This window comes from Prionailurus viverrinus, chromosome D4, assembly GCF_022837055.1.
Source record: "Prionailurus viverrinus isolate Anna chromosome D4, UM_Priviv_1.0, whole genome shotgun sequence".
In the NCBI taxonomy this organism is placed as follows: domain Eukaryota; kingdom Metazoa; phylum Chordata; class Mammalia; order Carnivora; family Felidae; genus Prionailurus; species Prionailurus viverrinus.
This window is the reverse complement of record NC_062573.1, coordinates 32,025,565-32,048,807: the sequence shown is the minus strand read 5'-3', so window position 1 is coordinate 32,048,807 and position 23,243 is coordinate 32,025,565. Positions and strand designations below refer to the sequence as shown.

General features: G+C 38.3%; 1 protein-coding gene across 7 annotated transcripts in view; it reads right to left on the bottom strand.

Moving 5' to 3' along the window:
* UBAP2 (ubiquitin associated protein 2) overlaps window positions 1-23,243 on the bottom strand; it is a 112,445-nt gene that overhangs the window by 42,142 nt on the left and 47,060 nt on the right. For all 7 annotated transcript variants that reach the window (XM_047831243.1, XM_047831237.1, XM_047831239.1 and 4 more), the window contains 3 exons: window positions 21,742-21,819; window positions 8,304-8,358; window positions 5,163-5,266 (listed from right to left, as the gene is read on the bottom strand). In XM_047831243.1, the coding sequence (XP_047687199.1) occupies window positions 5,163-5,266; window positions 8,304-8,358; window positions 21,742-21,819 (237 nt within the window). The remainder of the gene's footprint in view (window positions 1-5,162; window positions 5,267-8,303; window positions 8,359-21,741; window positions 21,820-23,243) is intronic.

Here is a 23,243-nt window from a genome sequence, read left to right as displayed (position 1 = left end):
CAGCAAGGAATCTACTACTCTAAATGCGAATCGGGGGAAGAAGGGGAAAGAGAGGAGCCCAGAGAAGACAGGTGAAGGGAAAAGAAGAGGACGTGGAGAGAAAAAAGAAAAATAACAGTTAAACAACTAATTCAACAATGTTTCAAAACCTGACTTAAAAATCAGTAAGAGTTATGAATAAAACCACTTAAAAATACCGTGTGCAGGTTTCTGTATGGATGTTTTCTTTCCTTTTCAATAAAAAACAAGGGCTGGAATTTTAAGATGGGTATGATCTAAACTTTGTTGATCTTTTTCAAAATTCGTATGGGTTATACGCCAGTATCTGTACTTTTCTATAAAAACTTTAAAATCAGGGAGACTGGCTGGCTTGGCTCAGCCAGAAGCACAGGTAACTTTGATCTCAGGGTTTTAAGTTCGAGGTCTAGACTGGGTATAGAGACGACTTCTAAAAAAATTTTTTTACGGTTTTTTAAATTTTTTTTTAACATTTAATTTTTTTGAGACAGAGAGGCAGAGCATGAACGGGGGAGGGTCAGAGAGAGGGAGACACAGAATCTGAAACCGGCTCCAGGCTCCCAGCTGTCGGCACAGAGCCTGACGCGGGGCTCGAACTCACAGACCGTGAGATCATGACCCAGGCCGAAGTCGGACGCTCATCCGACTGAGCCACCCAGGAGCCCCTAACGTATTTTATTTTGGAGAGAGAGAGAGGGAGACAGAATCCAAAGCAGGCTCCATGCTCTGAGCTGTCAGCACAGAGCCCAACGGGGGGCTCAAATCCATGAACTACAAGATCATTACCTGAGCCCAAGTCAGATGCCTAACCAACTGAGCCATCCAGGCACCCACCCCTAGGTGTAGAAATTTCTTAAAAACTTAAAACAAAATACAAATTTCTTTAAATAAAAATTTAAAAAAATTTTTTAAATATTTATTTGAGGGAAACAGAGCATGGGAGCAGAGAGAGAGGGAGACACAGAATCTGAAACAAGCAAACTCACAAACCGCCAAGATCATGAACTGAGCCAAAGTCGGACATTTAACCACTGAGCCACCCAGGCACCCTAAAATGAAAATTTTTAAATCAAATTTTCAATTTACACCAAAAAAAAATCTGCTAGGATTCTGATTAAACATACACTTCACGTAAACATAAATTTGAGGAAAAATATAACTTTTTAATAACATACTGAATCTTCAGTTCATAAGTACTGAGTATCTCTCTCTCCATTTTGGGGTCTTGGTATTTCTCATCAGGTTGCATAATTTTCAGCATACAAATATTAGACATACTTTATCAGATTTAATATAAATATCGCATGTTTTTGTATGAACTATAAACGGTACCTTTTTTTCCTTTTTAATTATTTGCAATTGTTGACGGCTCATACAGAAAGTCTTGATTTTAGGGTTGGTCACACAACTACATGCATTTGTTAGAATTCACCTACTTATAGCCCTTCAAAAGGGTAAATATTACTGCATATAAAGCATATCTCAATAAACCTGACATTTAAAAAAATCAGCAAGGAAAATTTTCATGAGGTAGACTACCATTAATAAGTCCAAAGAGAGTCAGTAAAAACTAAGTTTCACAACAACCAGACATGAAATATATAAATACGGTATATTCTTTCTATTCATTTCTTCTTAAAACATATATATACAAATATGTATACGTGTGTATACACACACACATATATACATATACACACATACACACACATATATATAAATTTTTTTTTTTTAATTTTACAACAGGGAGAGAGAAAGAAAGAATGAGAATCTTAAGCAGGCTGCAGGCTCCAGGTTCAGTGTGCAGCCAAGGCACAACTGTGGGATCAAAAACTTGAACCCAAATCAGAAGATGGACTTTCAACTGACTGAGCTTCAATTTTATATTTTAAAATAAAATTTTATATTTTACGTTTTCACAGGTAGAAGGCTAATGATCTGGCATATCGTTACACTGCCAGGCATTTGAAATTTTTTGAGGCTACAGATTTTTTTTTCCATTTTCTCTCTGTTGATGGTCTATAGAAATACATCTATTGAACTTCTATCTAGCACCTTTTAAAACTCCCTTATTAATTTTAATATTTTATCTATAGATTTTTATATCATTTCAAGAAATGACAGGTTTTTACTCTTTCCAACCCTTCGACTTTTTTCAGTCCTTATTGCAATGATTAGGACCTCTAGTACATTGGTATATGGAAAGAGTAAGAGGAAGCCCCTTTACCTCCTTCCAGAGAAAAAACATTCAACACATCACCATTTACTGTAATGCTTGCTGTATGTTTTGTAGATATCCCCTGTCTAAGATTTCTTTCTATTCGAGATTTGCCAGTTTTTTAAAAAATTAGAAATGGATGTTAGGTTTTGTCAAATGCATTTCTTTAATAAGGAATTTTAAGCTTTAATCGGTTAAAAGTATAAATAATTATTTTTGTTGAGATATAACTCACACAAGCATATAATCCATCCTCTTAAAGTACACATTTAAATAATGTCTAGTATACTCACAAGTTATGAAACAATCATGACTATTCCAGAATTTTTAAAAAAATTGTTTTTAACATTTATTCATTTTTGAGAGATGGAGACAGAGCACAGGCAGGGGTGGGGCAGAGAGGCGGAGACACAGAATCTGAAGCAGGATCCAGCCCAACACAAACCACTCACAAACTGTGAGATCATGACCTGAACCGAAGTCTGATGCTCAACCAACTAAGTCATCCAGGCATCCCCTATTCCAAAATATTTTCATCACTCCAAGAAGAAATCTTTTTATTTTTAAGATTTTATTTTTAAGTAATCTCTATACTCAACATGTGGCTCAAACTTACAACTCTAGAGATCGAGTCGCATGCTCTACTGAAAGAGCCAGCCAAGCGCCCCATTCCAGGCAGAAATCTTGAAACCATTAGTAGTCATTCCCCATTTTTCCCCAAATGTTTCCAACCCTCAGCAACCAACAATCTACTGATTTTTTTTTTCCCCCTGATCTGGACATTTCCTACAAGTGAAATCATATACTATAAAGTATGTGATCCTTTATAACTGACTTCCTTCATTAAGCATGATTTTTTTTTTCAAGTTAGTTAATAACATACAGTGCAGTCATAGCTTCAGGAGTAGAATGGAGTGATTCATCTCATATATGACACTCAGTGCTCATCCCAAAAGTGCCCTCCTTAATACCCATCACACATTTAACTCACCACCACCACCACCCACCCCCACCAACCCTCAGTTTGTTCTCTGTATGGTTTGGGGTGCCTGGGTGGTTCAGCCAGTAAGTCATCCGACTTCAGCTCAGGTCCTAACCTCACGGTTTGTGGGTTTGAGCCCCACATCGGGCTCTGTGCTGACAGCTCAGAGCCCGGAGCCTGCTTCAGATTCTGTGTCTCCCTCTCTCTCTGCCCCTCCCCTGCTCACATTCTGTCTCTGTCTCTCAAAAATGAATAAACGTTAAAAAATATTTAATTACAAAAAGAGTCTCTTATGGTTTGCCTCCGTTTTTATCTTATTTTTCCGTCCCTTCCCCTATGTTCATCTGTTAACTTTCTCAAATTCCACGAGTGAAATCCTATCTGTCTCATTGCGCTTAGCATAACAGCCTCCAGTTACGTCCATGTTGTTGCAAATGGCAAGATTTTACTTTTTCATCATGAAGTAGTATTCCATTGTACTACACTCCATGTAGTATTCAATTCCATACATTCCACTGTGTGTGTGTGTGTATGTACACACACACATATACATATACACATATATATACACACACCACATCTTAATCCATTTATCAGTTGATGGACATTTGGGCTCTCAGCATGTTTTTAAGATTCATTCATGTTGCAGCATACATCAGCACTTCATTCCTTTGTATGGTAGAATGAATATTCCATTGTATGGATGATACACAACAATTTACTCCTCCATTCATCCACTGAAAGGCATTTGGTTTGTTTCTACATTTCGGCCATTATGAATTATGCCTCTATGAACATCTGTATACAAGGTTTTATGTAAAGCTGTGTCTTCCATTCTCTTCAGTATATGTATCTGGGAAATGATTGATTTTTTAATGTGAAAGAACTTGATTACCAAGTATAAATTTAACATGGTCATGATGTATTATTCTTTTCTATCTTACCGAATGGTTTTCCAATATTTTGGCTTAAGATTTCTACATTTTTGTTGAAGAGGGAGATTAGTCTGTAATTTCAAATGTTAGCACAAAATTTACTGACATGAAGTATCCTTTAATGCCTGATATTAATTACAATTTTGATTATATTAAACCGTCAATTATACATAATATATACTTTAATTATAACTATAATTAATATCGATATCCCTTTTCTCATTCCTATAACCAATTATGTATGCTGTTTCTCCTTCCCTTGATCAGTCTCACAGTAAGCTTATCAATTTTACTAGTGTTTTCAAATAACCATTTTTATACTTTTGCTGATCCTTTCTATAGTATCCTTGATTTCTAGTTCATTGATGGTGTTTCTGTGGTGATGGCACAGTCCTGTTTTTTTACCAGAATCGGTGTTATATGGGTGGTTTGCTTTTAGATTATTTATTGAACTACACTTTTATATTTTCAGTTATAATTCATGAATTGCCAAATTATGTTTTTATAAATATAACTGCAGTAGTTAATGATGTATTATCATGAACAAATCCTAGAAGTTCCAATTAACACGTATTTGTCCATGAATTTCCAAAAAGAAATAATCCAAAAACATCAGGATACAGAAAAAAATCTACAAAAGCAATTGATGCCCAAACCTACTAGTCACCTACCACTCTATCTGGCCGAATTTGTGTCCATCATCAGGAATGATACTTTTCAGTAACAAACCTACCCGTAAGAAATTACATATATCCCTAACACACTGAGATCTGAGTGTGAATTTGTACTGACTTACACAGATTGATAAAAGCCTCTTCCTCAGAGTGCACAAGGGAAAAATCAAATACCTTATGGTCAATGAGATTTTTAAATGAGACCTTGGAGGTAAGAACCAGCTAATAGTCTCAGAGGTAGGACAGCAGCCTGCTTTTCATTCTTCTCCATCAGTACATCTTTGTATGTTAAGAACTCAAACATTTAAAACACATCTTTGACAATAGACACTTACCAGTCCCCTCATCTGCACCATTCTGAGCAGCTTCCCAAACTATTGGCTTTGTCCCACACCCATCTATAGATGGAGAATCTGAATAGTCCGCAGGATTAAATGTCCTTGTGTTTGGGGAAAAAAAAAAAAAAAGAATTAAAGCAAGTGCAACAATTACCAAAATCACAACATTAACCATATATCATCTTCTTCCTCCCCAAATACCCTGTCCTTCTAAAAGCCAATATAATAAAATTCACACTGGGGCAACTGGAACCCCTTAGATGGTCAGTTGACTCAGGTCAGATCTGGATGATTTGGCTCAGATCATGATCTTACAGCTTTGGGCTATGCATTGTCAGCAGAGAGCCTGCCTGGGATTCTCCTCCCTCTCTCTCTACCCTCTGCAGGAAAATAGGGGCAGCATCTGGGTGGCTCAGTGGGTTAAGCATCTGACTCCTGATTTTGGCTCAGGTGGTGACCTCACTGTTTCTGAGTCTGAACCCTGAGTTGGAGTCTTCACTGGCAGTGCCCCTCCCTCACTCTCTTTCAAAATAAGCTTTAAAAACAGGTAAACAGGTAAACAAACATTAAAAATTTTTTTTTCCTAACTTCACCATCTTTCCCCTATTTAATTATAGCTAACTCTTCTTGACTATCAGGATGTAGATTTTCTAAAAAGCAGAGGTTGCCTAGGGAACCTTCCATATGTTCTTGTATCATGTCCTTATTTCCCTAAGTTGCTGCACTCCACATCCTAAAGCAGATGTACACAACTATAACTGTATTAGGAAGAATAAGGGTTCTCATGGAAAACTTCCCTTAAAACTAAGACTAAGGGCGGCTGGGTGGCTCAGTCGGTTGAGCGGCCGACTTCGGCTCAGGTCACGATCTCGCGGTCCGTGAGTTCGAGCCCCGCGTCGGGCTCTGTGCTGACAGCTCGGAGCCTGGAGCCTGTTTCGGATTCTGTGTCTCCCTCTCTCTGACCCTCTCCCGTTCATGTCTGTCATGTCTCAAAAATAAATAAACGTTAAAAAAATAAATAAATAAATAAAACTAAGACTAGACTTAAACACACACTAAGTGTTTATTTCCCAGAGTAAGAATCCAGATCCTTTTTGTATAAAAACAGTGAATATAAAGAAAATGTTTCATTAAGGTTTTTTTTCCATTAAAATTCTAAACACCCATATTCAGAAGTCTAACTAGGGCCAAATTAATACTATCTCTAAAATTTTCAGAACAGAATTTAAAAATTTTTTCCAGCTTTACTGAGGTATCTGACAAATAAAAAAATCACAAGAGTATTTTTTAATGTAAACTGAAAAAACCACAAAAGAGTTTAAAAAGCTGGTCTGGGCACACACAGTATGTATTCCAGCCAATATGCTCCCTGTGTATCCATCTTTCCTTTATCCACAATGAGCTCAAGCAGGAAACAGAAATGGCAAGAGGTATCACCTGAAGGCAATGACCCTCCCCTGCTACAGTGCTACCCTGGAGCTAAGGAGAGACAAAAGGGTTTTCCTGGAACCAATTCCCTTCCTTTCTCAACTGTCATCTATATACAGATGGCTTCTATAAGCTTAAAAACTTTTCCTAAAAACCTAAGGGGAGCTAAGGCTTTAAAAGAAAAAAAAATTTTTTTAATCTTATTTAGAAAAAAAAAATTTTTTTTTAACGTTTATTTATTTTTGAGACAGAGAGAGACAGAGCATGAACGGGGGAGGGTCAGAGAGGGAGACCCAGAATCTGAAACAGGCTCCAGGCTCTGAGCAGTCAGCACAGAGCCTGACGCGGGGCTTGAAGTCACGGACTGCGAGATCATGACCTGAGCCGAAGTCGGACGCTCAACCGACTGAGCCACCCAGGTGCCCCTTAATCTTATTTTTAAGAGAGAGATACAGAGTGCAAGTGGAGGCGGAACAAAGAGAGAGGGAGACACAGAATCCAAAGCAGGCTCCAGACTCTGAGCTATCAGCACAGAACCCAATGCAGGGCTTGAACTCATGAGGTGTGAGTTCATGACCTGAAATAAAGTTGGACACTTAATCAACTGAGCCACCCAGGCACCCCAAAGGGGAGCTAATGTTTTAGAAGAAGGAAAAAGTAAAAGAACAACCGGAAATTATGAACAATTGATTATATCACCTGTTTAGTATGTTCACTGTTTAGAAAAAAATAAAATAAAAATACTAACATTTTTAATTTTTTTTTTCAACGTTTATTTATTTATTTGGGACAGAGAGAGACAGAGCATGAGCGGGGGAGGGGCAGAGAGAGAGGGAGACACAGAATTGGAAACAGGCTCCAGGCTCTGAGCCATCAGCCCAGAGCCCGACGCGGGGCTCGAACTCCCGGACCGCGAGATCGTGACCTGGCTGAAGTCGGACGCTTAACCAACTGCGCCACCCAGGCGCCCCTACTAACATTTTTATATAAACATTGCATTAACTCACCATTCAAGACAATTGCTGGATTTATCAACCTAACTCTTATACAGTGGTTTTCAACGAGGGGTGATTATGCCCCCCCCCCCCAACCAGGTAATATCTGGCAATACCTGAAGATTTTTTTTGATTGTCACAACTTGAGAAAGGATGCTACTGGCATGTAATGGGGAGAGGCCACGGATGTAAAGGATACCCCACTACTTCAACAAACTATTATTCAATCCAAAATGTCAAAAAAAAGCCAAGGACAGAAAGCCTATTACAATACAATTTTATTTGCATTTCACTTTTTCACAATTTTCTTTTTTTGTGGCACTTAAAAAAATTTTTTTAGTTTTTATTTGAGAGAGACAGAGAGACAGAGAGACAGAGAGACAGAGAGAGAGAGAGAGAGAGAGAGAGAGAGAGAGAGAGATGGGAGATGGTGAGAGGGGCGGGGAGGGAATAAGAGTATCTTAATCAGGCTCCACACTCAGCTCAGCTCTCAGCCCCACAGTGTCTCCATCTCACAACCACAAGATCCAGACCTGAGCCAAAATCAAGAGTAAGACACTTAACTGACTGAGCCACCCAGGCGCCCTTTCTCTTTTTAATAATTAACATCTGATTCACCAGGATAAATAAATTGGGAACAGGACAGAGGCAGAAAAACCCTTGAGTAATACCTAAAGAGAGTAAGAACTATAAAAATAGGATGGCTCAGACTTACCCCATGCCGTGTGTTGTGAATCTTCCTGCCCCTCTCCCTCTTCCAGGTCCAAATCCTGAAAACGAAAATAGTACTGTTAAATAGTATTTATACCCTACGAAATTATAATTCTACCAATGTCATTCTCTACACACCCCAAACAACACTATCACTGTTCCTAACAGCACCAACATTCCCATCTGGTGCACCCAACCTGCTGGTCACTACTGAAACAACTATCTACACAGTTATTGATTTTAAAGGATAGAAGGGATTTCATTCTGCTTATATAGTACTTGTGATATGTTGCAACTTAACACAGGCAGCTTATATTAAAAACTATTCTGGGGTTGCCTGGCTGGCACAGTTGGTAGAGCACCAACTCTTGGTCTCAGGGTCATGAGTTCTAGCTCTGCGCTAGGCAGGGAGCCTACTTAAGAAAAAAACAAAAAAACTTATTCTAGATGTTTTAAAATCAGTTACTGCAAACACCGTAACATTTTAAACTTCTACTATAAAATGAAATGAGAACCAGAAAGAGGAAAACTGCTATGTAAGCTGAAGGTACTATTACACACTGTTTTTTATACTAGAACTTTGGTCAATAACCAAAATGGCAGCAGCAAGCGAGCAAGCAAAAAGAGATCATTTTATTCAGTGACTCTAGTTTTTCATAACATCCTCCACTATGGACTAAAGACCTAAATTCAGGAGCTAAAACTATACAACTCACAGAAGAAAATATAGAGCAAAAGCTTCACAACACTGAATTTGGTAATGATTTCTTAAATATGACACCAAAGGCACAGACAAAACAAACAACCAGTTGTTAGATTTGTGCATCAAAAGACAACTATACGGGGCACCTGACAGGCTGAGTCGGTAGAGCATGCAACTCTTGATCTTGGGGTTGTAAGTTCAACCACCATGGTGGGTGTAGAGATTACTTAAAAACAAAACAAAAAAAGACACCTATATCAGCAGAATAAAAAGGCAACCCACAGAATATGTGCCCATGATACATTTGATAAAGGAATAATATCAAGAATGTGTGAAGAACTTCTACAGCTCAACAACAGAACCTAATTCAAAAATGGCAAAGGATCTGAATAGACATTTCTCCAAAGAAGATATGCAAATGGTCAATAAGCACATGAAAAGATTCTCAGTATCACTAATCATTAGGGAAACCAGTTACCATTATGATGCTTACTATCAAAAAGAGAGAAAGATAAAGAGAGAAAGAGAACAGAAAATAACAAGTTTTGGCAAGAATGCAGGGAAACTAAAACCCTAGTACACTTTGCTGGGAATCTAAAATGGTACAGCCACCATGGTGAATAGTACAGCAGTGCCCCCAAAGAGTAAAACAGAATTATCATATGATCCTGGAATTGCACCTCTGGATATATACCAAAGAGAATTTGAAAAGAGTCTTAAAGAGATATATTTAATATTACTCAGCCTTAAAAAAAGGTAATTCTTTTATTTAATGTTTACTTATCTTTATTTGAGAGAGAGAATGTATGCGCACATGGGGCAGGGGAAGAATCTTAAGGAGGCTCTATGCTCAGCACAGAGCCCGACATGGGGCTTGATCCCACGACCATGAGATCATGACCTGGGCAGAAATCAAGAGGTAGACGCTTAATCAACTAAGCCACCCAGGTGTCCCAAGGGGAAGGAAATTCAGACACATGCTACAACATGAATGAACCTTGAGAACACTGCACTGAATGAAACAGGTCAGTCACAGAAGGACAAATATTTTATGATTCCACATATATGAGGTACATAAGAGTAGAATTCAGAGAAGGATGGTTGCCAAGGGCTTTATTAGCCATACTAATATAACTAAAATGCGTATTAATTACGTATGGTTAACTTACCCCACAGTTCAAGTTAAATTATTAAAAACATGGTCTTAACCAAAATCTACTATATTCCCAGAGATGGGAGAATAGAGAGAAATGTCCTAAAAAAACAAAGAATCTTAATAATGCATATCAGTAGCTACTGCCTCTTGTAACACTGTCAAAAGGCAAAGGTAAGACTCACACACAACCACTTCCACAGCCTACAGGAAAAGTCGAAACTCAGGCAGAAAGAAAACTAGCTCTAAGAAGAAAGCTTTCAAGCTACAGGTTTTTGGCCAAGAATATAATCCAAAATTTAGGAAAAGGATAACTTTTAAAAAAGAAAGTCTCATAGAAGAAAAGCAATTCTCAGGAAATAGAACACTTTATTGTAAAAAACAAAACAAAAACACAAAAAACTGACAAGGGTTGCCTGGGTGAATCAATTGGTTGAGCATCTATCTGACTCTTGATTTCAGCTCAGGTCATGATCCCACAGCTGTGATCGAACCCCACTTTGGGCTCTGTGCTGAGCATGGAGCCTGCTTAAGATTCTCTTTCTCTTTCTCTCTTTGCCCCTTGCCCCGCTAAAACTCTCTCTCTCTCCAAAAAACAAAGCAAAACAAAACAACAACAGCAAACAAAACCAAACAAAACTAACTAAAAACCTGTGGTATATCCATCCATACAATGGCATATTATTTGGCCATAAAAAGAAATGAATAAAAACAGCAGAATAACAAACAAAATAAAAACAGCAGAATACTGGGGTGCCTCGGTAGCTCAGTCAGTTAAGCATCTGACTTTGGCTCAGGTCATGATCTCATAGTTTGTGGGCATGACCCCTGCATCCGGCTTTCTGCTGTCAACACAGAGCCCACTTTGGATCTTCTGTCCCTACCCCTCTTTACTCTCTTTCTCTCAAAAATAAACATTAGGGGGGAAGAAAAAAGGAATGGCATACTGCTGCGTGCTACAATATTGTACTGAATCCTGATACAACACTGATGAAACCTTGAAACATTAAGCTATGTGAAAAAAGCCAGGCACAAAAGACCACATATTATAAAATTTCCTTTTAAATGGGAGTGTCCAGAATAGGTCAATTTATAGACTAGTAGTTGTTTACTGCTGGGAAGGGGGTGAAAAAGATGGAGGAGTTGGAAATTGATAGTTAAAGGGGACAGGGTTTCTTTCTGAGATAAAAACAATGTTCTGAAATTGATCATGTTGACAGTTGGATACAGTATATTCTATGAATATACTAAAAACCACTGAATTTTACAATTTAAGTGAGTGAACTATATGGTACATGAATTATATCTCAAGAACTTACTTTTGCTATAATGAATAGTTACCAATAGAGAAAGCAAAAGAAAAAACCACAATTGCTCTTGACAGGTGAGTTCATGTGTACCCTTTGTAACAAAAGAAAATTTCATTTCATTGGTATACATGTGAAAAAAGGAACTTAACAGTAAGTATTAAGACAGTGGCACGATTTTAAAAGGGGATCCTGCTCAGAAATTTTTTTTAATTTATTTGAGAGAGAGAGCGCATACAAGGGGATGGGTGGAGGGAGGAGGAAGTTCCGGCAGCCAGGGAGAGAGAGAATCCCAAGCAGGCTCCATACCATCCGCACAGAGCTGCATGGGAGGGACTCAAACTCACCTCAGGAATCATGACCTGAGGTGAAACCAACAGTTGAAAACTTAACCTATTGAGCCACCTGGGCACCCCTCCACTCAGGAATTATTAAACAATAATTGGAATACTTGAGCCAGAAAGCAAGATGTTAATGAAAAAGAGACAAAGGAATTTATAAAAGAAATACATAGCCTTAGGCAAAAATTCAAGAAATTTTAGGCAAAAATTCAAGAAATCTTCCCAAGTACCCTGGAAAAAGTATCAACTACATATATCTCCCATCTCTAGAGATCAGAAGCTGTGCCCAACTATTAACCACAAACACAACAAATATCGGAACCAGATTAAAAAAAAAAAAAATTAAACCCATTATTCCCATACATTTTTGCAAAATAACAAAATTGATCTTTCCTATTCACCTGGCTAGTAACACTACCAGTAACATTGTTTTCTCCCTACATTGTTATCTGGTACACATAGATATTTTTATCCAGCAGCTCATAATAAAGACGGGGTCTTTTAATAGAGAAAACACAAGATTAAATAAGATTATCATAAAGAATAAGCCCATATGATAATAAATGCTATTTTTTTACCCAAGAGGCCTCTCTGATGGTATCTATGTTGAATGACTACTCAAGTTTTCAGCTGTTTAATATTTGTTTTTTTCTGCACTGAGAGCCAGAATAGAAAAGCCACTCATTTCCCTTGAAAAAGCCCAAACATAGAAAACAGCCAATCACCTCTAGTGGAAGTGGATCCTAACTATAGACATTCCCTGCCCCTCCCAGTGCCAAGCATGTGTACCCTAAATAGAAACAAGTAGGGAGAATGATCCTAAGATGACAGAAAGTAATCCCTTTCCTCAACCCCAGGAGACTATATGGAGGGCTTTGATAACAGCCAAATGTACCAGAAATTCTGTGATCTCAAATATCTCACTGCACACTCTAGGTCATGACATGAAAGATCTTTAAAGTCCTGACTAGTTCTAAGGTTCTTTGTACTGACAAAAATTCACAAAATTTCAGGGCTGGTTCAGTGATAAAAGTAGTTGCAGTGTTGACTATGAGCTGCCTCCATCCCCAGAGACTTATCCAGTCCTCACACAGAATAGGGCATCTCTGGAGCTTGCATGGATCAGAGTCTTGGGAATCCAGCAAATTGTCTCTGTTCATGGGTTAAGGTATATTCTCAGACACAAATACAACTTCCCAAACCTAAAGCAGTATGAACAAGTCAAATGACAATAGCAAACTCCCTCTGGGATTCAGGGAGGAATAAAGCTTAGAATCTACCCTCATATCCCATATATTAGTTTATCCTTAGTAAAGAAGTCTGATTATAAACGTGTTGTGGCAATTGTTTCAGGAATTAATGGATTCTCAAACTAGCAAGTATAAGTCTGATTAAAAAAAAAAAAAGATATTTAGGGAATTCTCTGAGCTAGATGACCAACCCCTGGGGTGCTCTACCCCACTAGTACACTGGAGAGCCATACCCTATATGCCATGTATTCTGCCTGGCAGGGGCTGACCAGGTTCCAGGTCCTTCCACCCCAGAACCATTAGAAGACTGACCTCCTTCTGGGCTAGTAAACCTTCCCACTTATGGTGACAATTTGAGGAATTCCCAAGTGGAAAATAATTTCTCCTAAGCCCCATTTCAAGTAGGGCTCTTCAGGATGCTTGAAGGAAAAACCCAATTCGAATTAGTTAATTCAAAACAGACAATTTTAATTGTATGCAACTGGGGTAGTTTGGGTTTAGGCATGACTGGACGAGGACAAATACACACATACAAAAAAGGGTATTTATATATTCTCAGAGTACTTCCCTCAGAAAGTATGTATTAATTATAAAGTGTAGAGTAGTACCTTCACATAGGAGAAACTTGTCAGAAACCACCATTCCTAAATTTAATCAAAACTAACATTATTAGTAAGGGATACACTGGTATCATGTGCCTTCTAATATGATGCACTGAGAAGATCAGTGATCATCACTTTGTGGTATTCCTATCAAAAACAAATAACAAGTTAACTTTACTGGAATTAAAACACCAGATAATAAGAATCTATTCATGAGTAAGCTTCTCAGACTGATATAAAAGGATATTCTACAAATGCTTCTAAAGCATTAAGGCCATGAAAGACAAAGTTTATTCCAGATTGATGAACTGTTTTAGAATGAAGGACACTAAACAGACAAAGTAACTACATACAATGTGTGATCCTGGATTGGATCCTAAACTAGAATTTTTTTTTTTTTTTTTTTTTTTTGCTCTGAAGAACATTACAGGATAACTAGAATTTTTTAGATAAGGCCTATAGATTGCATCAATAGTAATTTCCTGATTTTATTATTCTAAGCTCCCTAAGAGAATCTTTTTTCTTAGAGAAGATATACACTAAAATGTTAAGGGGCAAAACAGCCATTATATTGGAATTTATATTCAAAGGTTTCAGAAAACACAATAGGATGTAACATAAACAGAGAAAATGATAAAACAAATGTAAAATACTAACTTTCAGGAAATCTGAGTAAACATTATGCAAAATTCCATTGTACTTTTTAATTTCAAGGTAAAATGTTCAAACCAAACCCTGAGCACTTTTATGTATATTTTATTTTCCAGCAGGTAACTTTTAATTCTGTAAAAAAAGATCCGGGGCGCCTGGGTGACGCAGTCGGTTAAGCGTCCGACTTCAGCCAGGTCATGATCTCGCGGTCCGCGAGTTTGAGCCCCGCGTCGGGCTCTGGGCTGATGGCTCAGAGCCTGGAGCCTGTTTCCAATTCTGTGTCTCCCTCTCTCTCTGCCCCTCCCCTGTTCATGCTCTGTCTCTGTCTGTCCCAAAAATAAATAAACGTTGAAAAAAAAGAAAATTAAAAAAAAAAAAGATCCAAGTTCTTTTCCACATTTACGTTATCAACTGCTTTTATATAGAATGTTCCTACCCAAATTTTCCCATGGCTTTCTTCCTTCTCAGCTTAAATCCCACCTCCGCTGAGAACTTCCCAAGCCACTCAATTTATAGACCCTACTGGTGTATCTGGCTGGCTCTATTGGTAGACCATGTGACTCTTGGTCTAGGGTTTGTAACTTCAAGCCCCACACTGGACATCTAGCTTTATTACTTTAAAAAAAAAAAAAAAAAAAAAAAGGAAGGGAGAGAAGGAGGAAGAAGCCCCTTACTGACAGTTGACCACATCAACAATCAATTTCTTAAGTAAGTCAAAAAGTGATTTTACTTGACAGTCTCTTCTCCTTTCCCACCCAGAGTATGAGCAATCATGTTGTATTCACAGCTTTATCTGCAGCAATACAACAGGTATTTAAATATTAGTTGTTGCATTTAAGACTGATATGTAAGTCCAATTACATACACATGGAACTTTCTCATAAACTAAACTACCGGGGTGCCTGGCTGGCTCAGTCAGTGGAACATATGACTCTTCATCTTGGGGTTATGAATTTGAGTCCCACACTGAGTGTAGAGATTACTTAAAAATATAAAAATATTTCCCCAAAAAAACCCTAAACTCTTATTTTAAAAGATAATATAACATCACTATTCATTTATAGGAAACAACCCAGCGATTCATTAATACATTTAAGAACACCATATTTTGTCAAATACTTTTTGTACCAGAACCCAAGAAGCCATATAAAACAATGCAAAAAATTTTTAAATACTATGTTAGCACACAATAGGTAGTCAATAATTACTTTCCAAGTATATTATATAGAGCATATTCATGTATTAATTTGTTTTAAAATACAGGAGCTAGGGGGTGCCTGGGTGGCTCAGCTGAATGTCCAACTCTTGATTTCAGCTCAAGTCATGATCCTAACTTACGGGACCAAGAGGCGTGCTCTGCAGGGAGCCTGCATAACATTCGCTCACTCTCTCCCTCTGCCCCTCTCTGGCTCTCTCTCACTCTCTAAAATTAAATAAGTAAATAATGAAAACTTATTCCTAAAGATATACAATACTAATAAGCAGCATTGGCTCCTGGAACACAGAATTAGTTTCTACTAATTACTATATGTCACATGACAAAGACCTTTACCCAGAATACTCCAAATCTCAGATATTTAACATGATCTTCAATCTGAACTCAGGATTAAGTCAGTATCATTGAGGAAAACTTCCAGTCATGCAGTAGATACTTAATATATATCAGCTAAATTCCACATTTTGTACACAAAACACAATTATTATTTGATGGCCAAGTTACCTTTGAATGGTCAACATTTATATAGTTCCAAACATTTTGACACCAAAAACCAAAGACCAGGATACTTAGGACAGTGCCAGGCACAACTGCTATTTCTCTCCTCTAAAGAAGCTGTTGTTTCCTCACAAAAACACACAACTCACAAGATACTTCTCTACAAACTTTTAAACAAATTATAGTAAAATACATCTTACAAGTGTCACAATCATTCTTGCTACTCTGAGCAAACATTCAGCAAATGGTACAGAAACACTAGGCATATAAAGGGAATTTATTTTTACTTCATTTGCTAGAGAGCTCATACTTTTCATGCTATAAAACATACTCCCATATTATACGTATGATTTTTCATTTAACACAGATACCAGATACGTTTTTGATTTTATTTTTTTAATTTACATCCAAATTAGTTAGCATATAGTGCAACAATGATTTCAGGAGTAGATTCCTTAATGCCCCTTACCCATTTAGTTCATCCCCACCTCCCACAACCCCTCCAGACTTAAGAGTCTCTTATGTTTTGACCCCTCCCTGTTTTATATTATTTTTGCTTCCCTTCGTGTTCATCTGTTCTGTGTCTTAAACTCCTCGTATAAGTGAAGTCATACGATATTTGTCTTTCTCTAATTTCACTTGGCATAATACACCTACAATTCCATCCACATAGTTGCAAATGGCAAGATTTCATTCTTTTTGATTGCTGAGTAATACTCCATTGTATATATATACCACATATTCTTTATCCATTCATCCATTGATGGACATTTGGGTCAAATTCTTAACATAAGGTATCCCAGAAATTATAGGTTACCATATTGAATCCATGCTGTTTCACAATATTTTTTAAGCCAATACTATACACATAAAGCAATAAATAAGTAAGACAAGTTTTATTAGCACTTTGAAATTTTAGCAAATTTAGTCACAAATGTAGTTAGTATGCTGAGCGGGAGTCAATGTGAAGTCAGCAAGAGGAGCTCACAAGTACTGTCGAAATCAAAAAATAAATGCAGGGGCGCTGGGTGGCTCAGTCAGTTGAGCATCCAACATCGGTTGAGCATCCAACATCAGCTCAGGTCATGATCTTGTGGTTTATGAGTTCAAGCCTACACATCGGGTCTCTGCCATCGCAGAGCCTGCTTCAGATCTTCTGGTCCCCCTCTCTCTCTGCCCCTCCCCTGCTTGCACACACACTCTCTCAAATAAAAAAAAAAAAAAAAAAAAAAGACAAAAAAAAAAGACAGGGTGCCTGGGTGACTCAGCCAGTTAAGTTTCTGACTTCAGCTCAGGTCATGATCTTGCAGTTCGTGAGTTCAAGCCCCTCACTGGGCTCTGTGCTGACAGCTCAGAGCCTGGAACCTCCTTTGGATTATGTGTCTCCCTCTCTCTCTGCCCCTCCCCTGCTTGTGCTCTCTCTCTCAAAAATAAACATTAAAAAAAAAAAAAAAAAGAAAAAAGGCAACGGAGACCGTAAAGAACTGTTTTTAAGTACATGCTATACAGCTTATACTTGTTTTTAAGTATACACTGTATTTTGTAAAGTTTATTTATTTATTTTGAGAAAGATAGTGAGTATGAGCAGGGGAAGGGGCAGAGAAAGAAGAGAGACAGAATCCCAAGCAGGGTAGAGCCCAACGTGGGGCTAAAGCCACGAGATCATGACCTGAGCAGAAATCAAGAGCTGGACACAACAGATTTAGCCATGAAAGTGCCCCTAAGTACACACTCTAAAATCTGCATACTACACAACAAACCAAAAATAACTGCAAAACGACAGAAGAATGGTTTTAAAAGACTAATTAAACAGACCATAAGAAAGTAAATTAAGATATTAAATGACTTACAAGTGAATTTCTGGGTTACATAAAACAAAAGACATTTATCCCTTCTTTATTAAAGTGACAATTACACCACAATTAACTATCAAACTGTACTAATATTCACTAAGCAAAATAATTGTGTTTTTGTGTATATAGGGTACTAAGTGTTTTCCCCCTCTTGCCATGTGCTGGATGTGGGAGTCAAAGCAATTGAAAGAAATCTCCAGACACAGACCACTACCATTCCAAGAACTTGCTTAAATATGTTTAAATATAGGTGTTAGGATATACAAATTTTAACTCACGTTTACACGTGGGGTATATGGTAGGCTGATTTCTTTTAAGTCTAATCTGATCTATAGGGGCACGTGGGTGGCTCAGTCAGTTAAGCATCCGGCTTCAGCACAGGTCATGATTTCACAGCTCCTAGGTTTGTACTGACAGCTCAGGGCCTGTGGAGACTGCTTTGGATTATGTGTCTCCCTCTCTCTCTGCCACTCTCCTGCCTATGCTCTCTCTCCCTCTCAACAGTAAATAATAAGAAAAAATTAAGTCCAATTTGATTTATAGAAGGTCAATCTGAATCCCTCACTCCCACTTTACATCCTTTTTTTTTTTAAAGATTTTTTTTTTAAACATTTATTCATTTTTGAAAGTGAGAGAGACAGAGCATGAGCAGGGGCGGGGCAGAGAGAGAGGGAGACACAGAATCTGAAGCAGGCTCCAGGCTCCGAGCTGTCAGCACAGGGACTGACGCGGGGCTTGAATTCACAGACTGCGAGATCATGACCGGAGCTGAAATTGGACGCTCAACCAACTGAGCCACCCAGGTGCCCCTTTACATCCTTTCTTAAAAAGGATTAGGTACTGGGGCGCCTACCTGGCTCAGTCCATAGAGTGTGTGGTTCTTGATCTCTGGGCTGTGAATTCAAACTCCATTTTGAATTCCCAAATGCATAGAGAGATTACTTACAAAATAAAATCTTTCAGAGAGCTTAGGTAACTCACTCTTGATTTTGGCTCAGGTCATGATCCCAGGGTCATAGGACCAAGCACCAAGTCAGGCTCCGCAATGAGCATGGAGACTGCTTAAGATTCTCTCTTTCCCTCTGCCCCTCTACCCAGTTCGCGCACGCGCGCTCTCTCTCTCTCTCTCTCTCTCTCTCTCTCTCTCTAATAAAAAAATTAAATAGGGTTGCCTGGGTAGCTTAGTCGATTGGGCAATCAACTCTTGATTTCAGCTTAGGTCATGATCTCACAGTTCATGGAATCAAGCCCTGCATGGGGCTCTTGAGCTGTCAGCACAGAGCTAGCTTGGAATATTCCCTCTCTTACTCTGACTCTCCCCCACTGATTTTCTTGTGCATTTATGTTCATGCCCTCTCTCAAAAATAAATTTTAATGTTTATTAATGCTCCTTTTAATAGGAGCATCTGGGTGGCTCAGTCGGTTAAGAGTCCAACTCTCAGTTTCACCTCAGGTCATGACCTCATGATTTGTGAGATCAAGCCCTACACTGGGCTCTGCGCTGACAGCCCAGTGCTTGCTTAGCATTCTTTCTGTATAATGTGAAACATGACATCCTAAAAGGACAAATGACAGAGTTCTGATAGCAAATCAATGGTAAAGAGAAAAAAGAGGTGGTACAGAGATGTTAGGAAGAAAAATATTCTAGATTAAAAAGAACATGCAACGTATAAACCTTGTTTCAATCCTGCCTCAAAGAAATCAACTGTGAAAAGACATTAAAAAAAAATTTTTTTTAATGTTTATTTATTTTTGAGAGAGACAGAGACAGAGTGTGAGCAGGGCAGGGGCAGAGAGAAAAGCAGACAGAATCCGGAGCAGGCTTCAGGCTCTGAGCAAGCTGTCAGCACAGAGTCCGATGTGGGGCTCAAACTCACAAACCGCGAGATCATGACCTCAGCCAAAGTCGGATGCTTAACCAACTGAGCCACCCAGACGCCCCAAAATTTTTTAAATAATCATAAAATTTTGTAAAAAATCAGACTATTAGATGATACCAAAAGTTTACTATGACTTAAAAATTTCTGCAGACAAGGTAGGAAAGAGACATATAAAGCCAATAGGGACAAAAATCTTTAGTTATTGTTGACTAAGAGGGAGTATACATATGGTTCATTTAACTACTCTCTCCACTTTTGTCTAAGTTTGAAATTGATCATAATTTTGTTTTATTTTATTAAGATTTTATTTTTAAGTAATCTCTATACCCAACACGGGGCTCAAACTGACAATCTTGAGATCAAGAGTCACGCACTCCACCAACTGAGCCAGCCAGGCACTTCCGAAATTGATCATAATTTTAAAAGGCTAGAAAAGGGAATTATAATTAAAATCTGTTAGATAATTCCAATCTTATTTTGACTGTGCCTGGCAAATCAGTACACAGTTTTGCCCTTCTCTGATCTCTGGATATCATTTACCTTTGGCCTATATAGTATTTTAGTGAGTGACAGTTCAATGAACACCCAAGGTAGTTGGTGGTAGGATATATAGTGTCTACATTATTTTTGTGCTTAATAACACTAATGATCAAAAATTCTGTCAATATGCAGTGTTTACATGGAGAACAGTCACAACTGCATGTAACAATGTATCAAACAGTGGCATCTGGCCAGGTGGCAGACCTGTAACTCTTGACTAGGAGTTGAGAGTTTGAGATCCATGTTGGGTGTAGAGATTATGTAAAAATAAAAGCTTAAAGAAAAACAAGAGGTACCTGGGTGGCTTAGTTGGTTAAGCATTTGACTTCGGCTCAAGCCATGATCTCATGGTTCATGGGTTCGAGCCCCATATGGGGCTCTGTGATGACAGCTCAGAACCCAGATCCTGCTTAAGATTCTCTGTCTCCCTCTCTCTCTGCCCCTCCCCAGCGCTCGCTCGCGCTCTCTCTCTCTCAAAAACAAACAAACACAAAAGAAAAGAAAAAGAATAAGGGCACCTGGGTGGCTCAGTCGATTTCAGCTCAGGTCTCACAGTCCTTGAGTTAGAGCCTCGTGTCAGGCTCTGCAATGACAGTTCAGAGCCTTGGAGCCTGCTTTGGATTCTGTGTTTCCCTCTCTGCTCCTCCCTCACTCATGCTTTCTCTCTCAAAAATAAGCATTAAAAAAAAAACACACACACACAATTAAAAAAATGGATCAAGCAAAATGTCAATTCTGGGAGATCATCCACTGAACCAAAGTAACATCGGCATATTACACTGTGTATCTTGATTTTAGAACCCTGGGAAAATTCAGTCACATCTCTAAAGAATATGAAATTATGTTATTAAAGTGGCTTAATGACATGCCAGATTAATGAATGTTGAGAAATGATCACTAACATAGGGTGCCTGAGTGACTCAGTCGATTGAGAACCTGACTCTTGATTTCAGCTCAGGTTATGATCTCACAGTTCATGAGACTGGGCCTCACGTCAAGACAGAGCCTGTCAGGCTCTCCACTGGCAGCAGGGAGCCTGCTTGGGATCCTTTCTCTGCCCCTCCCCTTCTCTCTCTCTTGAGCTCACTCACTCTCTCAATATAAATAAACTGAAAAAAAAATTAAATAAAACCAGTATCATATGAGTAAAACACATCTGTTAAAGTCCAACATAAAAGAATTTAGTAACTTTTTGATCAGAACTTCAAGTTTTATATTATTCATTTAAAGGGCTTTCTTGGCTTATTTGAAAACAACCACAAAATTTCCTCAAAATTACATGAATTCAAACAATTCATTCATAGCCATCAGTAAACAAATCAAAAAACTACACAAGATCAACCATTCTTTCAGAGTACACTGCCATGCCTTAGTGGAGAAGTAAGTATACCAAAAGCTTGATCCTTCTTCTGAACACAACCATCTCCTTCCCTGTTATTCTGTCTTACCTCTGCCACGGGTTCGCTTGCCACGGTCTGAATGCTTGTCCCCTTGACTGCAATCAATTCCATTCTCTTCGCCTCTAACTATGGAAGAAAAGAGCACCTCTTGTATATAATTGTACGTATGAATTATCAAAGGCAAGGACAAAAGAGTTTCACCTTTGGATCAGAAAACAGGAAAAAACAAAACCAAATAAAAGTGGATCAAAAACTGAAGACAGTGGGGCACCTGGGTGGCTCAGTTAAGCGCCTGATTCTTGCTTTCAGCTCAGGTCATGATCTCAAGGTTCATAAGATTCTCACGTCAGACTCTGTGTGCTTGGGATTCTCGCTTTCCCTCTCTCTCTACCCCTTCCCCATTCGTGCTGTCTCTCAAATTAAACATTTAAAAGAAATTTTTAAAGACTGATGACAACACATCTTGTTAAATTCATAACTGAAAATTCTGTTGGGAAATTAAAATGATGTACCACTTTTTCTTTGTTCTAGTTGAACTTGGCCCTCCCCTAAAGCAAGTTTGCTTCAAAAAAATGCTTATCCAGCTACATAACACACCAACATTGGCCCACTGTTCATGTTCAAAGCCTAGAAAGTCACTGAATAGTGAAACAGCAATACCAAAGAAATACTGAGTTGCTAGAAAAATTACGTTGCAGACCGGTTTTCTTAGGATGCTATCCAGAATATGTCAACACGGTCTTGTCTTCTCCTCATCCCTTTATTGGCATTAATGACTGTATAGAATACAGAAATTTCATGAGCAGTACTGGCACAGCTTTCTCTCATCTCTTTTCCCATGAGTCATTGGTGTTGTCCCGAGTGCCTTTTTTGGCTACTCCATTTAAATTTGCCAAACAACTCCCTGAGGCACCTAGGTGGTCTGGCTCAGGTCATAATCTCACAGTTCATGGGTTCGAGAGCCTCACATTTGTGCTTCACCACAGATCCCACTTGGAATTCTCTCTGTCCCTCCCCTGCTCGTTTTCTCTTTCTCTCTAAATAAATAAACTTAAAAAAAATAAAATAAATAAATTTGCCAAATACCTCCCTCAAATCCCGATCTTGATGCCTTTGTTCTTCCCCATAATTTCCACATATAACATCATTAAAATGCAATATTCCTGCAAAACATGTTACTTCTCACTCCACCTACATTACAAGTTTTAGGAGGGCAAAAATTTGTTTTATTCATTGCCCTATGCCTATTAGAGTACCTGCCACATTGTAGGTAAACATCTGTGGAGTAAATAAACTAGCAAACGTCTCTAAGATGATAATATTAAATATTTACCTTTTATTCACTCAAAATTCAGCTATTTTGGTATGGTTGCACAGCAGGTAGTGTTGTTATGGGTAAATAATTACAAACTCTGGATCAAATGAAAGAACAGTGAAAATCTTTCCTATTTGACAAACTTTTTATCAAACCCTTGCTTATATGAGTATGTGTTAAGTGGGAAGAATAAACAGCATCATCTATCAGGGAATGAAAAACCTAGTTTAAAATT